The 16,498-nt window shown below is 46.5% G+C and overlaps 1 protein-coding gene across 1 annotated transcript in view; it reads right to left on the reverse strand.

Moving 5' to 3' along the window:
• Window positions 1-6,586: 6,586 nt before the first annotated feature.
• GALNT18 (polypeptide N-acetylgalactosaminyltransferase 18) overlaps window positions 6,587-16,498 on the reverse strand; it is a 369,718-nt gene continuing 359,806 nt past the window's right edge. Inside the window, exon 11 of the mRNA XM_017525727.2 lies at window positions 6,587-7,008. Within this exon, the coding sequence (XP_017381216.1) occupies window positions 6,862-7,008 (147 nt within the window). The 3' untranslated portion in view covers window positions 6,587-6,861. The remainder of the gene's footprint in view (window positions 7,009-16,498) is intronic.

Consider the following 16,498-nt stretch of genomic DNA (forward strand, 5'->3'; position numbering starts at 1 on the left):
CTAGCCTGCTTGGAGGAATCTCGACCACCTGCCTCTATTGGCTCTCTCACCAGGAGCCTCCCTCCTGGGAGAAGGCTCTGGGCTGTGGGTTGGACAATGAGCGATTTCTACAAAAGTGCTGTCACAGGCAGAATCAGACACATAATTTGCTGGGCCCAGTGCAAAAATATATGGGGACACTTGTTCAGAATTAAGAATGTCATGGTGGCTACAGCAGAGCATTAAACTAAGCTGGGTGGTAGCCTCCAGCTTGGGGTCTCATGCCACAGGCCCATGAAGCCAGCTCCGGCCATATCTCCCAGAGAACATGGATGGGCCCCTTCCTTCCCTAGATATAGGACTGGGGGACTGGACAGAGACAGAGACATTATATGGTGACAATCTTTAAAACCTGGTTTCCACGATGTGGCCACACCATATAATTTAAAAAGACATCCACATTAGGGCTAATGTCTCTTCAGGCCCTTTCCGCTCAACCTTGTTTCCAAAACAAGGAAGGTTAAAATACCTGACTGTGAGTAAAGAGAGGCTGGCAGAGGCAGAGGACAGGGCAGTGCGCCTTCAGGGTCTTGCAGGGTGAGGTGCTAGATGTGGTCTAGGGCATCTACATTCCCCTCCCTCCTGTTTGGAGCTGAAGGCAGGAGATGGAGCATGGCTGAGAGATGACATGTTTTTGGGTGACTGTGTCCTGTGTTTGTTTTCCTGGGTTTGCGACTATTGTGACCACGGTGATGGAATCTGAAGGGCAGAGAGTCAATGTCTCTGTCTTGCCTCAGAACCCCCTTACATCTCTTGCCTGTAATTAGAAAGAAATGGTGAGGATAAAAGAGCTCTGATTTGCAACAGCCTTTGCTTCACAAGGGCGGTGTTAAATGACGGCAGCCCCATTTCTATAAAAGCAGATTCTGGGAGGAGCAGAAATCCCTTTTCTCTTTGGGGTCAATGTGTGTGTTGCATGCATGCACGTTTGTATATTTATGAGCATGTACATGTATGTCTGCATGTGTCCAACCTGCTGCATGTGTGTACATGTGTATGTATGTGGCTATGTAAGCCTGTGTGTGGATGTGTACATAGATGGTGCAAACGTTTACACCTCTATTACTTGTGTGTACAACCATTGTAGAGATTGTGTATGCATTCCCCCATGGGCGAGGGGCTGTGGGGGAGTAGGTCCTGGTATCTAAAATCTTTACATCCTGCTTCTATCAGTCTTATTTGGTGTAAAGAGCAGGGAGCTGGTCAACCAGCTGAGGGAAAAGAAAAATCATCAGCCTGTGTATGCGCTGGGGCTGGGGGGAGGAATCCCAGGCACTTCAGGGGCCAGTTTGCTGCCTTTTGCTCATTGGCTCCTTCCTTTTCCTGCTCAGTTGTGGTTTTCCCCATGATCCCAGTCTGCACAGGGCTCGGGCTTCTTGGCGCTCTGGGGCTGGCTCTTCCCTTTGGCACATCCTGTGCATGGCCATGGCTCCTAGCCTTCTTCAAGTGGCTGAGTCTTCATGAGGGTCCTGGTGCAAACTCACAGGTAGAATTTGATTGGCCCCCGCTGGTCATTTTGTGCTCAGTCATTACTCGGCAGGCAACACAGTACCTGCCCATGGGTCAGGTTGGATCAGGTATGGTCATGGCACAAACAGGTTCACACCTGGGATTGTGGTTGGGACGGTTTTCCTTAAAAGGGTTGTGGACACAGGACAATGATGAATGTCTTAGACACTTAGGCAAAAATTCTGTCACCTGTGCAGTGCCCACCCTTATCTCTGTGGAGATCAGAACCGTGGGGCTGTCCCCAACAAGGAAGGACTTGCCTAAGCAAGGTGGGATGAGCGTTGGCAGCCTCCTGGGGCCTGGCCTGCCCCTCACCACCCCTCCTCTGCGTCTCTGTTCCTTGAAGGAGGGAGCTTCGGGGCTGAATTGTGTCACTTGACCCCAAACTTGTCCTAACCTCCAGTACGTCAGAATGTGATGTTAGTTGGAGATAGATCTTTACAGAGGTAATGAAGTTAACATGAGGTCATTCGGGCAGGCCTTGATCCAATATGACTGGTGTCCTTAAGAGATTTGGAAATAGAGACCTGCATAAAAAGAAGATGTGTAGAGACACAGGGAGAAGAAGCCGCATACAAGCCAAGGAGAAGGCCAGGAGCAGATCCATGCCGTCCTCCCCTCGCAGCCCTCAGAAGCAGCTACCCCTGCTGATGTCTTGATCTTGGCCTCCCCGCCTCCAGAGCAGTGAGCCAACACCCTTCTGTTGTTGAAGCTCCCCAGTTTGTAACAGCAGCCCTAGCTAACTAACGTACCTCCCCAAGGAAAAGCTTCCTCACAATAGGGAAGAGGAGATGGAACACTCACGCCATGCCACCCAGGGCGTGTGGCAGCCAGGACACCGGGCTTCTGACACTCGGACTCTGGATTCACCAAAGAGGAAGTGTCAGGGCTAATGCCTGAGCTAGTCATTTAAAATCTTTGATGAGACCCACTGAAGATTTCAGGCAGGAAGGACTCTGATCATATTTGTATTTCAGAAAGACCCTTGTAACTGTCACAGTGTGAAGGGCAGATGAGTAGAGGGGGCTGAAGAGGCTTGGGGAAGATTTGAGAGCTGTTTTGGAGGCATCGCTGCCATAATGCACTGAGGGTAAGAAGGGTGGGTGGGTGTGAGGACAGGAAGAGCTTGGTCATGAGGAGTGTCTGGCTCAAGCATCTGGTGGAGGTGGTGCTGGTCCTGGTCCCTGGGCTGGGCCTTATGGGGCCCTCAGATCAGCATTGTCTGCACAGGGCCCCTCAGCAGTGGGAGATCATACCTGGAGCTTAGAGGAGAGGTCTGGAGTGCACATGTGGCTCTGGGTATCACTGGTGTTCAGGTGCAGGTGGGTCATGGGTGGGGACAATCCAAAGGAGGAGTGGGCAGAAGCTGCTTCTCCCAGAAGCAGATTCAGGAACAAGCATTTGGGAGGTGACTGGGGCAAGCGCAGAGGAGTGAGGGATATGAGGCAGGAAAGGGGAGAAAGGCCCAGGGCATTCAGGAGGAACTGGGGCTCAGTCCCTCCAGGGCCTGTGAGACACTGTGGAATCAGGCCTCCCATTTGTACCCTTGAAGGGTGAGGAGGCCTATCCCTCATTGGCTGGGGTTGTTCCTATGAATGGAATTCTCTGATACTTCCAGTGTGCCCTGCACAGGCTAAGCTAAGGTGCCTATGGCCAGAGAAAGGCCTCAGGCAGAGAGGCAGGCGGCTGGGGCTATATGGCTGTTGGCAGTGACCTTTGAGTTGGGCCAGCATGCAGCAGTGTACTCTGGCTTCTGCCATTGTTGCTGCCAACAGTTGTGTCCATCTTCTAGGGGGTGTGAGGAGCCCATTCTCTTCTTTCATTACTCATAAGAGGGGACCATGGGCAGGAACGAGGCGAGTGCTGGTGGCTGAGTTAGGGAACTGGGTGGTGGGCCAGGCAGCAGGGCTGGCTGAATAGGATGTCTTACAGCACAGGCTAAAAAAGTCCTTTCCAGTATCAGGGAAGGTAGGGGAAGCAGCAAACACAGGTGTTTAATGTGCAAATCATTAAGAAAAAAACAATTTCACTCCAGCATGTTCAGAGAGCCCCTAAACAGCCGCTACTTAGCTTGCAGCAGCAACTGGCCAAGGCTGGGGCCTCCTCACTCTCTTTGCTCCTTTATGCTCTGACCTCCTGCCTCTGCCCCGGCCCCACCAGTGCCTCTGCTTTTTACCTTATACCTCTGAGATATGGAGATCCTGGACTGGCCATATGGTTCCCACTCCCAGGAGATCAGGGCCCTCAGGGGCCATCTTGGGACCTCTTCTCCCTCCAGGGCATCCGGACCCAGGGAGATGGTGAGCAGGTGTCTCAGGAGGGAGTTGCTCTCCTGCCCTGTTTTAATTGCCCCCAGGTTGGCTCCTAGGGGAGACTGCTGCTCTCAGGTTTGCTCCTCAGGGTGTAGATATCGTTGGGAGTGGGCTGATGTTGGGTGCGTTTTATAGGAGGATGGGATGTATGAAACTTGTCGGTGTGTGGCTGTAGGCAGCAATGAGAACAGGTGCCTCCAGGCAGGTGGTCAAGACACAAATGGGTGTTAGCACAGGTTCGGTGGGATATGGCTATTGACAGGCATGGCCAAGTGTGGGTGTAGACAGTAGCGAGGTGTGGATCTCAGTGACAGCAACTGGGTGTCAGAATGCCAGTAGATGAAGTAATAATAGCTAAGACTTTATAGCACTTATTATGTACCCATTACTCTTCTGTGTCATACAAATTTATTCATTTAATTTTCACAACTCTATAAAATATCCTATTAGTGTCCCTATTTTTTGAGGAGAGGGAGGAGAAGCACACAGAGGCCAAGCAGCTGCCCAAGATCACCTAGCTAATAAGTGGCCAGGCCGGGACTTGAACCCAGGCTGTCTGGCTTGAATCCACTCACAGTCCTCTGCATCAGGGGCACGGGGTGGGGAGTGAAGGTGTGATGCAGGTGGGTGGAGGCACAAGGAGGTAGAGTAGCATGAATGGATGTTGTTGAAGACAGAGGCCTTGGCACACACAGGAGTCAGTGCTGTGCGGGGCAGTGGTTCTCAGCCTTCAACAGGGAATCAGAATCACCTGGAGGGCTTGTTATACCACAGGTGGTCTGCTTCTAGAGGTCAGGGATTGGGCCCCAGACGTGTATTTCTAACAAGTTTTCAGATGATGCTGATGCTGCTAGTTTAGGGACTTTGGGAATACTGGGGCAGGTCATAATGCAAGGGACATTATGAAGACTGGAAGTGGTGGCTTGGAGGTGAAGAAAGCCGGATAGAGTGAGACTGTAACAGAGCGAATGCAGGAGCATGGGAGGGGTACAGCCAGAGGGAGATGGCGCTTGGAATGAGCACAGGGATGAGTATGGTAGAGTTCTGTGTGGAGGGAAGTAGGGGGAAGAGGATATTGGAGCCCTGGCTTTGAAGGCATAGCAAAGGCATTGCCTACAACCCCAGAGGAACCTCTTTCCTCATGAGGCTCCTGCTCCCCATGTTGACCCTGGGTGGGTGGTGGCCATCATGTGTGGCCAGCCTGGGGAATGTCTGGCTGTCCTGTCACTGGTCTGCAGTGGAGCCCAAGGGGCTGTTTAGGGAGTTAAATGTGAACTTGAAGGGGAGTCTATGATATGGCCTGGGAAGCCCTGGGGGCTGGAGGCTAGGTGAGCCCTAGGCTGGATAGATTTCTGAGTGTGCTAGAGTGCTTGAGACAACAGACCTGTTGTACCTTGGGGGTACCATAGGCACAGAAGGTTCCACCATGATCATCAATTTTCAACTATAAATGATCCAGAGAAGGAGAATGCTTGGGCTGGAGGCCCTGGGGAAAGAGGACCCAGAGAACTTGAGGTTGGGGGAGGGGCTGAAACCTGTGCAGAAAGGGCTTCCTGTCCTTCCTGGCAGCCCCTGTCATTAGTCATTGCTCTGCTGCGTGCTAGGGAGCTGGAGGTGGTGCTGGGCAAGGGGATTGGGAGGGGTCCCTCAAACCAGGAAAAGAGGGTTCCCCTAACCATAAGAAGGGCTTCTGGACTGCAGCAAGGAACATCCCACTGAAGCTGCAGGAGGAACAGAGAGTTGGGCAGCAGGCTCTGAGAAAGATGATTCTACTCTGGGGGCCACTGCTATCCTGAGGCTCGCCCAGAGGGGCTGACCTGGAGCCCTACTTGAGTGAGCCAGATGCTAAGTCCTGAATTGAGCTCCCCCAAAAGGAAATGGTAAGGTCCTCACCCCCTGTACCTCAGAATGTGACGTTATTTGTGTGTAATCTTTACAGAGGTAATCAAGTTAAATGAGGTCATTAGGGTGGTCTGTCATTCAACATGACTGGGGTCCTCCTAAACACAGGAAATTTGGGCCCCAGAGATCGACACATACAGAAGGAAGACAACGCAGAGACACAGGGGAGAAGACAGCCGTCACCCCGACGGGGAGGCTTGAGACTACCAGCAGGCAAAAGAGAGCCTGGAGCAGATTCCCCGCCCAGCCTGCAGGAGGAGCCAGCCCTGCCAACACCTTGACTTTGGACTCCTAGCCTCCTGAACTGTGAGATTATCATTTTCTGTTGTGTGAGTCACCCAGTGTGTGGAGATCTGTTATGGCGCTAAAGGAAACTGACAGCCTCTGATTCATGGGAGGGTCCTGAGCAGTCTTGGACACAGGCAGTGTCCTGGTGAGGAGCTGGGCCAGGGGCAGCTCTAGGGGGTGAAGGAGGTGACTTGGTGACCTCAGGAGAGGGCAGGGTGGCCTGAAGCCCAGCAGACACTCCAGTGAGCAACTGTGGTTCCTCAGGAATGAAGGACGGCAGGTATCTTCCAGAGGGGGACCTGCCGCAGGAGAGGCAGAGGGTTGGAACCTGAGATCATAGTGCTCGTCCTGCTGCCTTGGGTCTAATGAAAGAGCTGGCAGCTTGCACAATAAGCTCCCACCGAGTGCTGGTTAACACCCCCTTTCTAAAGAATGAGAAGTCAGAAGGGCACACAGGGCCATGGCGTTGGGTACAAGAATTCCAAGTTCAGAGGAGCCAGGCACGAATCTCCACAGAGCACCAAATGACTACAAAACCCTTTTCTTAATGAATCATATTTTATTGTCAGTTATAAATATTTTCCACTTGTCCCCTATTTACAACTGCAAAATAGTTTATGATATCATACCCTCACCCACCAATCAGCATCTTTCTATAAACTCCATGAAAATTGAATAGGAAAAAAAAGCTCTTCTTGGGGGCCCACTAACCTGGTTCCCCAGACTCCAAACAACCCTAAGTGGACAGCAGGCAACGTTGCAGCAGGTGCTACACAGTAGCAAAGAGGCAGCCGGACGGGGCCCCAGCGCGTCAGGATGCCAGGCTCCTTAGGACGTTGGTGATGCTCCAGTGCTGGCCCGAGCACTTCTGCAGCACCAGCTGGAAGCCGAACTCCAGGTCACTGTTCTCCTGCAGCTCCAGACAGCGCTTGGACTTGCGGTTCTGGATGGGTCCTCCCTAGGGGCCAGGGCAGAGTGGGTTCAGAGGGCATAGGGGCAACACAAGGAGACTCAGGAGCCTCAGGCCAAGCAGTTGGTGAGGGCTGACATCATCTGTGTGGCCAGATCCCTGGAAGCCAGCATTCCCATGAGACTGCAGGCTCCCCTATCGCTGATGTGTTGGTGTCCTCCAGAAGACTGAATATGCACCATTGTTCTCTTCACAGAGCTCTAGTTCTCTGCTAGGACAGAGACCTCCCCACTCCCAGTTCCCTCTACCTAGCTGGACTGTGGCACACCTGTTTGCACCTACAGCTCCTACCCCAGGGGTGGGGCCTTGCTCCCCACAGCCACTGACTGGGTCCCTTCTCTGAGAAGGGGGACAACCTTCTAGTTTCTTGGGACAACCCATGATTGGCCCGCATTTGAACATCAGCAGAGGCCCGGGGCTTCCTGCTCTTAGGGTCCATGCCCCCAACTGGACCTCTGGAGTCATCAGTACTGGTCTCAACCAAAGTCAGCTTCCTGGATATTGTCTATTAGGCCACTGAGCTCCGTGAGTCCTGGACATGCACAGGTTTCCCCATGCTACTGATGTTCCAGAATGTTCTGTAGCCATTCATACTCAGTTAACACAAGCCCCTTGTTCTGCTCCTCATATCAGCCTCATAGCAGCAAAGAGGAATCCCCCCATTTTTGTTTGTAGTGAGATCGTTTTAGGGCTTGGACCCTTTGGGTTGCTGGCTGTGAGCCTGAGGTGACAGCCTAGACTGTCTGAGCATCTGAGTTACCACCAAACTTGTGCTCAACTAGATGTTGGCTTCCCAATCAGGCAGAATTGCTTGGGAGGTTGGAGGTCCTTATACTTGGACCCCTTGTAGCTTGATGGCCGTTGAGTCTATGGTCAAACTCACCTTTTCCCTAGAACCTACTCTTAGGTATTCGGTGAGAAACATGGACATTTTCATTTATTTATCCTTTCACCATCCAATTAGGCCCCAAGTCCTGCCAATTCTACCTCCCTTGTGTCTTATGACTGTCCCCTTATCCCTTTCCCATCACACTTGCCCTGGTTCAGATCACCAATTTCTCTCACTGGGACAACTGTGTCAGCCTGCTAGTGGATCTCCCTTCCAAGCTCCAGAGGCAGGAGTGGTGATCTTTCTCAAATGCATTTTTTGCCTAAAGGATAAAGTCCAGACTCCTTAGTGCAGCACTGAAGGCCTCCATGGCTCAGTGCTGCCTTTCTCTCTCTAGCCTCATCTCTGATCCCTCCCTCAGAGCCATGACTTTTGCTGCAGTCATACCAAATCCCTTACAGTTTTCTGAACCCATTCATATTAATTCAGGGTTCCTGGAATTTGAACAAGCTGTGCTCTCTGCCTGGGATTCTTCTCCATGCTTCCCTGGCAGGTTAAGCCATGACCATGTGTCAAAGCTCAATTCCTGCTCCATTTCCTCCAGGAAGTCTCCTCCACTGCCCACCTGTGCCCCACCTCTACTTCTACCTCTCCTCCGTCTACAAGCTGGGCTAGTGCTCTTTATTTTGTGCCTTTTCCAGCTCACAGTGGGAAGTGCACTGTGAGGGGGACAGGTGCAAGCTACTTCTCCAAGGACATCATCTGAGTCTGCCGTGACCATTCCCATAGCAACCACTGACATCTCAAGAGAGTGTTAAGACTTTGCTCTCTATACAATGGGGAAAGGACAGTCATTTCAATAAACTGGGAAAATGCAAAAGAAAACTAGACACCTATCTCTTGATATATCTGAAAATCAAATCAAAATAGATTAAACACTTAAATCTGAGACTATGAAACTCCTAGAAGAAAACACTGGGGAAACACTCCAGGACATTGATATGGGCAACAATTTCTTAAGACCTCAAAAGCACAGGCAACCAAAGCAAAAATGGACAAATAGGATTACATCAAGTTAAAAAGCTTCTGTACAGCAAAGGAAACAATCAACAAGGACAATCCACAGAATGGGAGAAAATATTTGCAAACTACCCATCTGACAAGGGATTAATAACCAGGATATATAAGTAGTTTAACTCAATAGCAAGAAAACAAATAATCCAATTAAAAGTGGGCAAAAGATGTGAATAGACATTCCACAAAAGACGACTTACAAATGGCAGACAAGTATATGGAAAAATGCTGAACATCACTAATTACCAAAGAAATGTAAGCAGAAACTAAGAAATCATCTCACCCCAGTTAAAATTGCTTTTAACCAAAATATAGGTAATAATAAATTCTGATGAGGATGTGGAAAAAAGGAAACCCTTGTACACTGTTGGTGGGAATGAAAATTAGTACAGCCACTATGGAGAACAGTATGGAGGTTCCTCGAAAGATTGAAAATAAAACTACTGTATGATCCAGTAATCCGGATCACTGCTGGGTATCTACCCAAAAGAAAGGAAACCAGTATATTGAAGTATCTGCACCCCTATGTTTATTGCAGCACTATTCACAATAGACAGAACATGGAATCAACCTAAGAATCCATCAATACATTAATGAATAAGGAATATGTAGAATATAGACAGAATGGCATATTATTTAAAAGAGTAAGATTCTGCAATGTTGTGAAAATGGCCATACTGTCCAAAGTAATTTATAGATTCCATGCTATCCCCATTAAGCTACCATTGACTTTCTTCAAAGAATTGGAAAAAACCACCTTAAATTTCATATGAAACCAATAAAGAGCCCCCGTAGCCAAGCCAAAAAAAAAAACAAATGTCAGAGGCATCATACTACCTGACTTGAAACTATACTACAAGGCTACAGTAACCAAAACAGCATGGTACTGGTACAAAAACAGAGATATAGACCAATGGAACAGAACAGAGGCCTCAGAAGTAATGCCACACATCTAGAGCCATCTGAATTTGACAAACCTGACAAAGACAAGCACTGGGGAAAGGATTCCCTATTTAATAAATGGTGTTGGGAAAACTGGTTAGCCACATGCACAAAGTTGAAACTGGATCCCTTCTTTATACCTTATGCAAAAATTTTACTCCAGATGGATTAAAGTTTTAAACATAAGATCTAAAACCATGAAAACCCTAGAAGGAAACCTAGGCAATACCATTCAGGACATAGGCATGGGCAAGGACTTCATGATTAAAACACCAAAAGTAATGGCAACAAAAGCCGAAATAGAGAAATGGGATCTAGTTAAACTAAAGAGCTTCTGCACAGCAAAAGAAACTATCATCAGAGTGAACAGGCAACCTACAGAATAGGAGAAAAATTTTACAATCTACCCATCTGACACAGGGCTAAAATACAGAATCTACAAATAAATTTATAAGAAAAAAACCCCATTGAAAAGTGGGTAAAGGACATGAACAGACACTTCTCAAAAGAAGACATTTATGTGGCCAACAAACAAAAAAAGCTCATCATTCTGGTCATTAGGAAAATGAAAATCAAAACCACAATGAGATACCATCTCACGCTAGTTAGAATGGTGATTGTTAAAAATCGTTAAAAAATCAGGAGACAACAGATGCTGGAGTGGATATGGAAGACAGTGTGGCAATTCCTCAAGGATCCTAGAACTAGAAATAACATTTGATCCAGCCGTCCCATTACTGAGTATGTACCCAAAGGATTATAAATCATTTTATTATAAAGACACGCACACCTATGTTTATTGCAGCACTGTTCACAATAGCAAAGACCTGGAACCAACCAAAATGCCCATCAATGACAGACTGGATAAAGAAAATGTGGCACATATACACGATAGAATAATGAGTTCATATCTTTTGCAGAGACAAGGATGAAGCTGGAAACCATCATTCTCAGCAAAATGACACAAGAACAGAAAACCAAACATCACATGTTCTCACTCATAAGTGGGTGTTGAACAATGAGAACACGTGGACACAAGGAGGGGACTATCACACACTGGGGCCTGGCAGGGGGCTAGAGGAGGGATAGCATTAGGGGAAATACCTAATGCTAGGTATTTCGTCGTCATCCATCACCCCATCATTACCCCTAGATGATGGGGTGATGGATGCAGCCAACCACCATGGCACGTGTATACCTACGTTTCAAACCTGCATATTCTGCACATGTACTCCAGAACTTAAAGGATAATAAAAATAAAAAGATTCTGGTCCCTGGACAAGATGGCTGAATAGGAACAGCTCCAGCGCACAGCTCCCAGCGAGGCTGACACAGAAGGCAGGTGATTTCCACATTTCCAATTGAGATACCTGGTTCATCTCATTGGGACTGGTTGGACAGTGGGTGCAGCCCAAGGAGGGCAAGCCAAAGCAGGGTGGGGCATCACCTCACCTGGGAAGTGCAAGGGGCCAAGGAACTCCCTCTTCCAGTCAAGAGAAGCCATTAGGGACTGTTTTCTGTACTCCAGCCCAGATATTCCTTTCCCACAGTCTTCACAACCCACAGACCAGAAGATTCCCTCTGGTACCTACACAAACCACCAGGGCCCTGGGTTTCTAGCACAAAACTGGGTGGCCATTTGAGCAGAAACCAAGCTAGCTGCAACAGTTGTTTTTTCATACCCCAATGGTGCCTGGAACACCAGCTAGACAGAACCATTCACTCCTCTGGAAAGGAGGCTGAAGCCAGGGAGCCAAATGGTCTGGTTCAGTGGGTCCCACCCCCACTGAGACCAGCAAGCTAAGATCCACTGGCTTGAAATTCTCCCAGCCAGTACAGCAGTCTGAGCTTGACCTGCGACATTCAACTTTGGTGGGGGGAGGGGCGTCCACCATTGCTGAGGCTTGAATAGGCAGTTTCAACCCCACAGTGTAAGCAAAGCTGCCAGGAAACTAGAGCTGGCTGGAGCCAAACACAGCTTAGCAACTGCAGGCACGGTCCCACCAGATGTCCTCGTTGGGCAGGGCATCTCTGAAAAAAGGCAGCAGCTCATCAGGGACTTATAAATAAAGCCCCTACCTTCCTGGGACAGTAACCTGGGAAAAGGGGTGGTAGCACCACTTCAGCAGACCTAAACATCCCAGCCTTGCAGCTCTGAAGAGAGCAGTGGATTTCCCAACACAGTGTTTGAGCTCTGATAAGACAGACTGCGTCTTTAAGTGACTCCCTGACCCCCATGTATCCTAACTGGAAGACACCTCCCAGTAGGGGCCTACAGATACCTCATACAGGAGAGCACTGGATGACATCTGGCAGGTATCCCTCTGGGACAGAGCAACCAGAGGTAGGAACAGGCAGCAATCTTTAGTGGTGTGCAGCCTCTGCTGGTAATTCCCAGGCAAGCAGGGTCTGGAGTGGACCTCCAGCCAACTCCAGCAGAGCTGCAACAGAGGGTTCTGACTGTTAGAAGAAAAACTAACAAATCGTTTCAACATCAACAAAAAGGATGTCCACTCAGAGACTGCATCCAAAGGTCACTGACCTCAAAGACCAAAGGAAAATAAATCCACAAAGATGGGAAGAAACCAGTGCAAAAAGGCTGAAAGTTCCAAAAAACAGAATGCCTCTTCTCCATTAAAGAATCACAGCCCCTCACCAGCAAGGAAATGAAATTGGATGGAGAATGAGTTTCACGAATTGACAGAAGCAGACTTTAGAAGGTGGGTAATAACAAACTTCTCTGAGCTAAACAGCATGTTCTAACTCAGTGCAAGGAAGCTAAGAACCTTGAGACAAGGTTAGACAAAATGCAAATGAGAATAACCAGCTTAGGGAAGAACATAAATGTCCTGATGAGCCGCAAAACACAGCACAAGAACTTTGTAAAGCATACACAAGTTTCAATAGCCAAATTGATCAAGTGGAAGAAAGGATATCAGAGATTGAAGATCTACTCAATGAAATAAAGCAAGAAGGCAAGATTAGAGACAGAAGAGTGAAAAGAAATAAAGCCTCCAAGAAATATGGGATTATGTGGAAAGACCAAATCTCTGTTTGATCACTGTACCTGAAAGTGAAGGGGAGAATGAAACCAAGTTGGAAAACACTCTTCAGAGTATTATCCAAGAGAACTTCCCCAACCTAGCAAGGCAGGAAAACATTCAAATTCAGGAAATATAGAGAACAGCACAAAGATACTCCTCAAGAAGAGCAACCCCAAGACACATAATCATCAGATTCACCAAGGTTGAAATGAAGGACAAAATGCCAATGGCAGCCAGAGAGAAAGGTCAGGTTATCCACAGAGGGAAGCCCAACAGACTCACACCAGATCCCTCTGCAGAAACCCTATAAGCCAGAAGAGTATGGGGCCAACATTCAACATTCTTAAAGAATTTTCAGCACAGAATTTCATATCCAGCCAAACTAAGCTTCACAAGTGAAGGAGAAATAAAATACCCTAAGGACAAGCAAATGCTGAGAGGTTTTGTCACCACCAGGCCTACAAGAGTTCCTTAAGGAAGCACTAAACATGGAAAGGAACAACCGGTACCAGTCACTGCAAAAACATACCAAATGGTAAAGACCACCAATGCTAGGAAGAAACTGCATCAACTAATAGACAAAATAACCAGCTAGCATCATAATGGCAGGATCAAATTCACACATAATAATATTAACCTTAAATGTAAATGGGCTACATGCCCCAATCAAAAGACACAGACTAGCAAATTGGATAGAGTCAAGACCCACCAGTGTACTGTATTTAGGAGACCCATCTCACATGCAAAGACACACATAGGCTCAAAATAAAGGAATGAAGGAAGATTTACCAAGCAAATGGAAAGCAAAAACAGGGATTGTAAGTCTCAGATAAAACAGACTTTAAACCATCAAGGATCAAAAGAGACAAAGAAGGGCATTACAAAATGGAAAAGAAATCAATGCAACAGAAAGAGCTAACTATCCTAAAGAGGGTGAGCCAAAGCAGGATGGGACATTACTTCACTGGGGAACTGCAAGGGGCCAGGGAACTCCCTCTCCTAGGCAAGGGAAGCCATTAAGGACTGTTTCCTGCACTCCAGCCCAGATACTTTTTACCCACAGTCTTCATAACCCACAGACCAGGAGATTCCCAAGGTAGGAGCATGCAGATTCATAAAGCAAGTTCTTAGGGACCTACAAAGAGACTTAGACTCCCACACAATAATAGTGGGAGACTTTAACACCCCACTGTCAATGGGAGACAGCTCAACAAAACAGAAAATTAACAAGGATATACAGGGACTTGAATTCAGCTCTGGACCAAAAGTAGAGCTAATAGACCTTTACAGAACCCTCCACCCCAAATCAACAGAATATACATTATTCTCAGCACCACATTGCACTTATTCTAAAATTGACCACATAATTGGAAGTAAAAACTCCTCAGCAAATGCAAAAGAACAGAAATCATAACAAATAGTCTCTCAGACCACAGTGCAATCAAATTAGAACTAAGGATTAAGAAACTGACTCAAAACTGCACAACTACATGGAAACCTAATAACTTGTTCCTGAATGACTACTGGATAAACAACAAAAATGAAGGCAGAAATAAAGATGTTCTTTGAAACCAGTGAGAACGAAGACACAACGTACCAGAACCTCTGGGACACATTTAAAGCAGTATATAGAGGGAAATTTATAGAACTAAATACCCAAAAGAGAAAGCAGGAAGCATCTCAAATCGACACCCAAATGTCATGATTAAAAGAACTAGAGAAGAAAGAACAAACAAATTCAAAAGCCAGTAGAAGAAAAGAAATAACTAAGATCAGAGCAGAACTGAAGGAGACAGTGACATGAAAAACCCTTCAAAAAAATCAGTGAATCCAGGAGCTGAGTTTTTGAAAAGATCAACAAAATAGACCATTAGCTAGACTAATAAGAAAAGAGAGAAGAATCAAATAGATGCAATAAAAAATGAAAAAGGTGATATGACCACCGATCCCACAGAAATACAAACTACCATCAGAATACTATAAACACCTCTACACAAATAAAATAGAAAACCTAGAAAAAAATGGATAAATTTCTGGACACTACACCCTTCCAAGACTAAACCAGAAAGAAGTCGAATCCCTGAGTAGACCAATAACAAGGTCTGAAATTGAGTTAACAATTAATAGCTTACCAACCAAAAAAGTCCAGGACCAGATGGCTTCACAGCTGAATTCTACCAGAGGTACAAAGAGGAGCTGATACCATGCTTTCTGAAACTATTCCAAACAACAGAAAAAGAGGGAATCCTCCCTAACTCATTTTATGATGCCAACATCATCCTGATACCAAAACCTGGCAGAGACACAACTAAAAAAAAATTCAGGCCAATATCCCTGATGAACACTGATGCAAAAATCCTCAATAAAATACTGGCAAACTGAATCCTAGAGCACATGAAAAAGCTTATCCACCAAGAGCAAGTTGGCTTCTTCCCTGGGATGCAAGCCTGATTCAACATATGCAAGTCAATAAATGTAATCCATCACATAAACAGAACCAAAGACAAAAACCATGTGATTATCTCAATAGATGCAGAGAAGGCCTTCAACAAAATTCAACAACACTTAATGCTAAAAACTCACAAGAAACTAAGTATTGATGGAACATACCTCAAAATAATAAGAACTACTTATGACAAACCCACAGCCAATATCATACTGAATGGACAAAAACTGGAAGCATTCCATTTGAAAACCAGCACAAGACAAGGATGCCCTCTCTCACCACTCCTATTCAACATAGTATTGGAAGTTCTGGCCGGGACAATCTGGCAAGAGAAAGAAATAAAGGGTATTTAAATAGGTAAAGAGGATGTCAAATTGTCTCTTATTTACAGACAATATGATTGTATATTTAGAAGACCCCATACTCTCAGCCCAAAATCTCCTTAAGCTGATAAACAACTTCAGCCAAGTCTCAGAATACAAAATCAATGCAAAAATAACAAGCATTCCTATACACCAATAACAGACAAACAGAAAGTCAAATCATGAGTGAACTCCCATTCATAATTGCTACAAAGAGAATTAAATACCTAGGAATACAACTTCATGGGATATGAAGGACCTCTTCAAGGAGAACTACAAACTGCTGCTCAAGGAAATAAGAGAGGACACAAACAATGGAAAATCATTCCATGCTCATGGTTAGAGTCAATATCGTGAAAATGGCCGTACTGCCCAAAGTAATCTATAGATTCAGTGCTATCCCTCACAAGCTACCAATGACTTTCTTCACAGAATTGGAAAAAAATCACCTTAAATTTCATATGGAACCTAAAAGTAGCCCATATAACCAAGACAATTCTAAGAAAAGAAACTAAAGGCATCACACTCTCTGACTTCAAACTATGCTATAAGGCTATAGTAACCAAAACAGCATGGTACTGGTACCAAAATGGAGACATAGACCGATGGAACAGAATGGAGGCCTCAGAAATAAAACATATCTGTAGCCATCGGACTTTGACAAACCTGACATAGACAAGCAATGGGGAAAGGATTCCCTATTTAATAAATGGTGTTGGGAAGACTGGCTAGCCATATGCAGAAAATTGAAACTGGATCCCTTCCTTACACCTTATACAAA

Source organism: Cebus imitator, unplaced genomic scaffold (assembly GCF_001604975.1).
Source record: "Cebus imitator isolate Cc_AM_T3 unplaced genomic scaffold, Cebus_imitator-1.0 Scaffold39, whole genome shotgun sequence".
NCBI lineage: Eukaryota > Metazoa > Chordata > Mammalia > Primates > Cebidae > Cebus > Cebus imitator.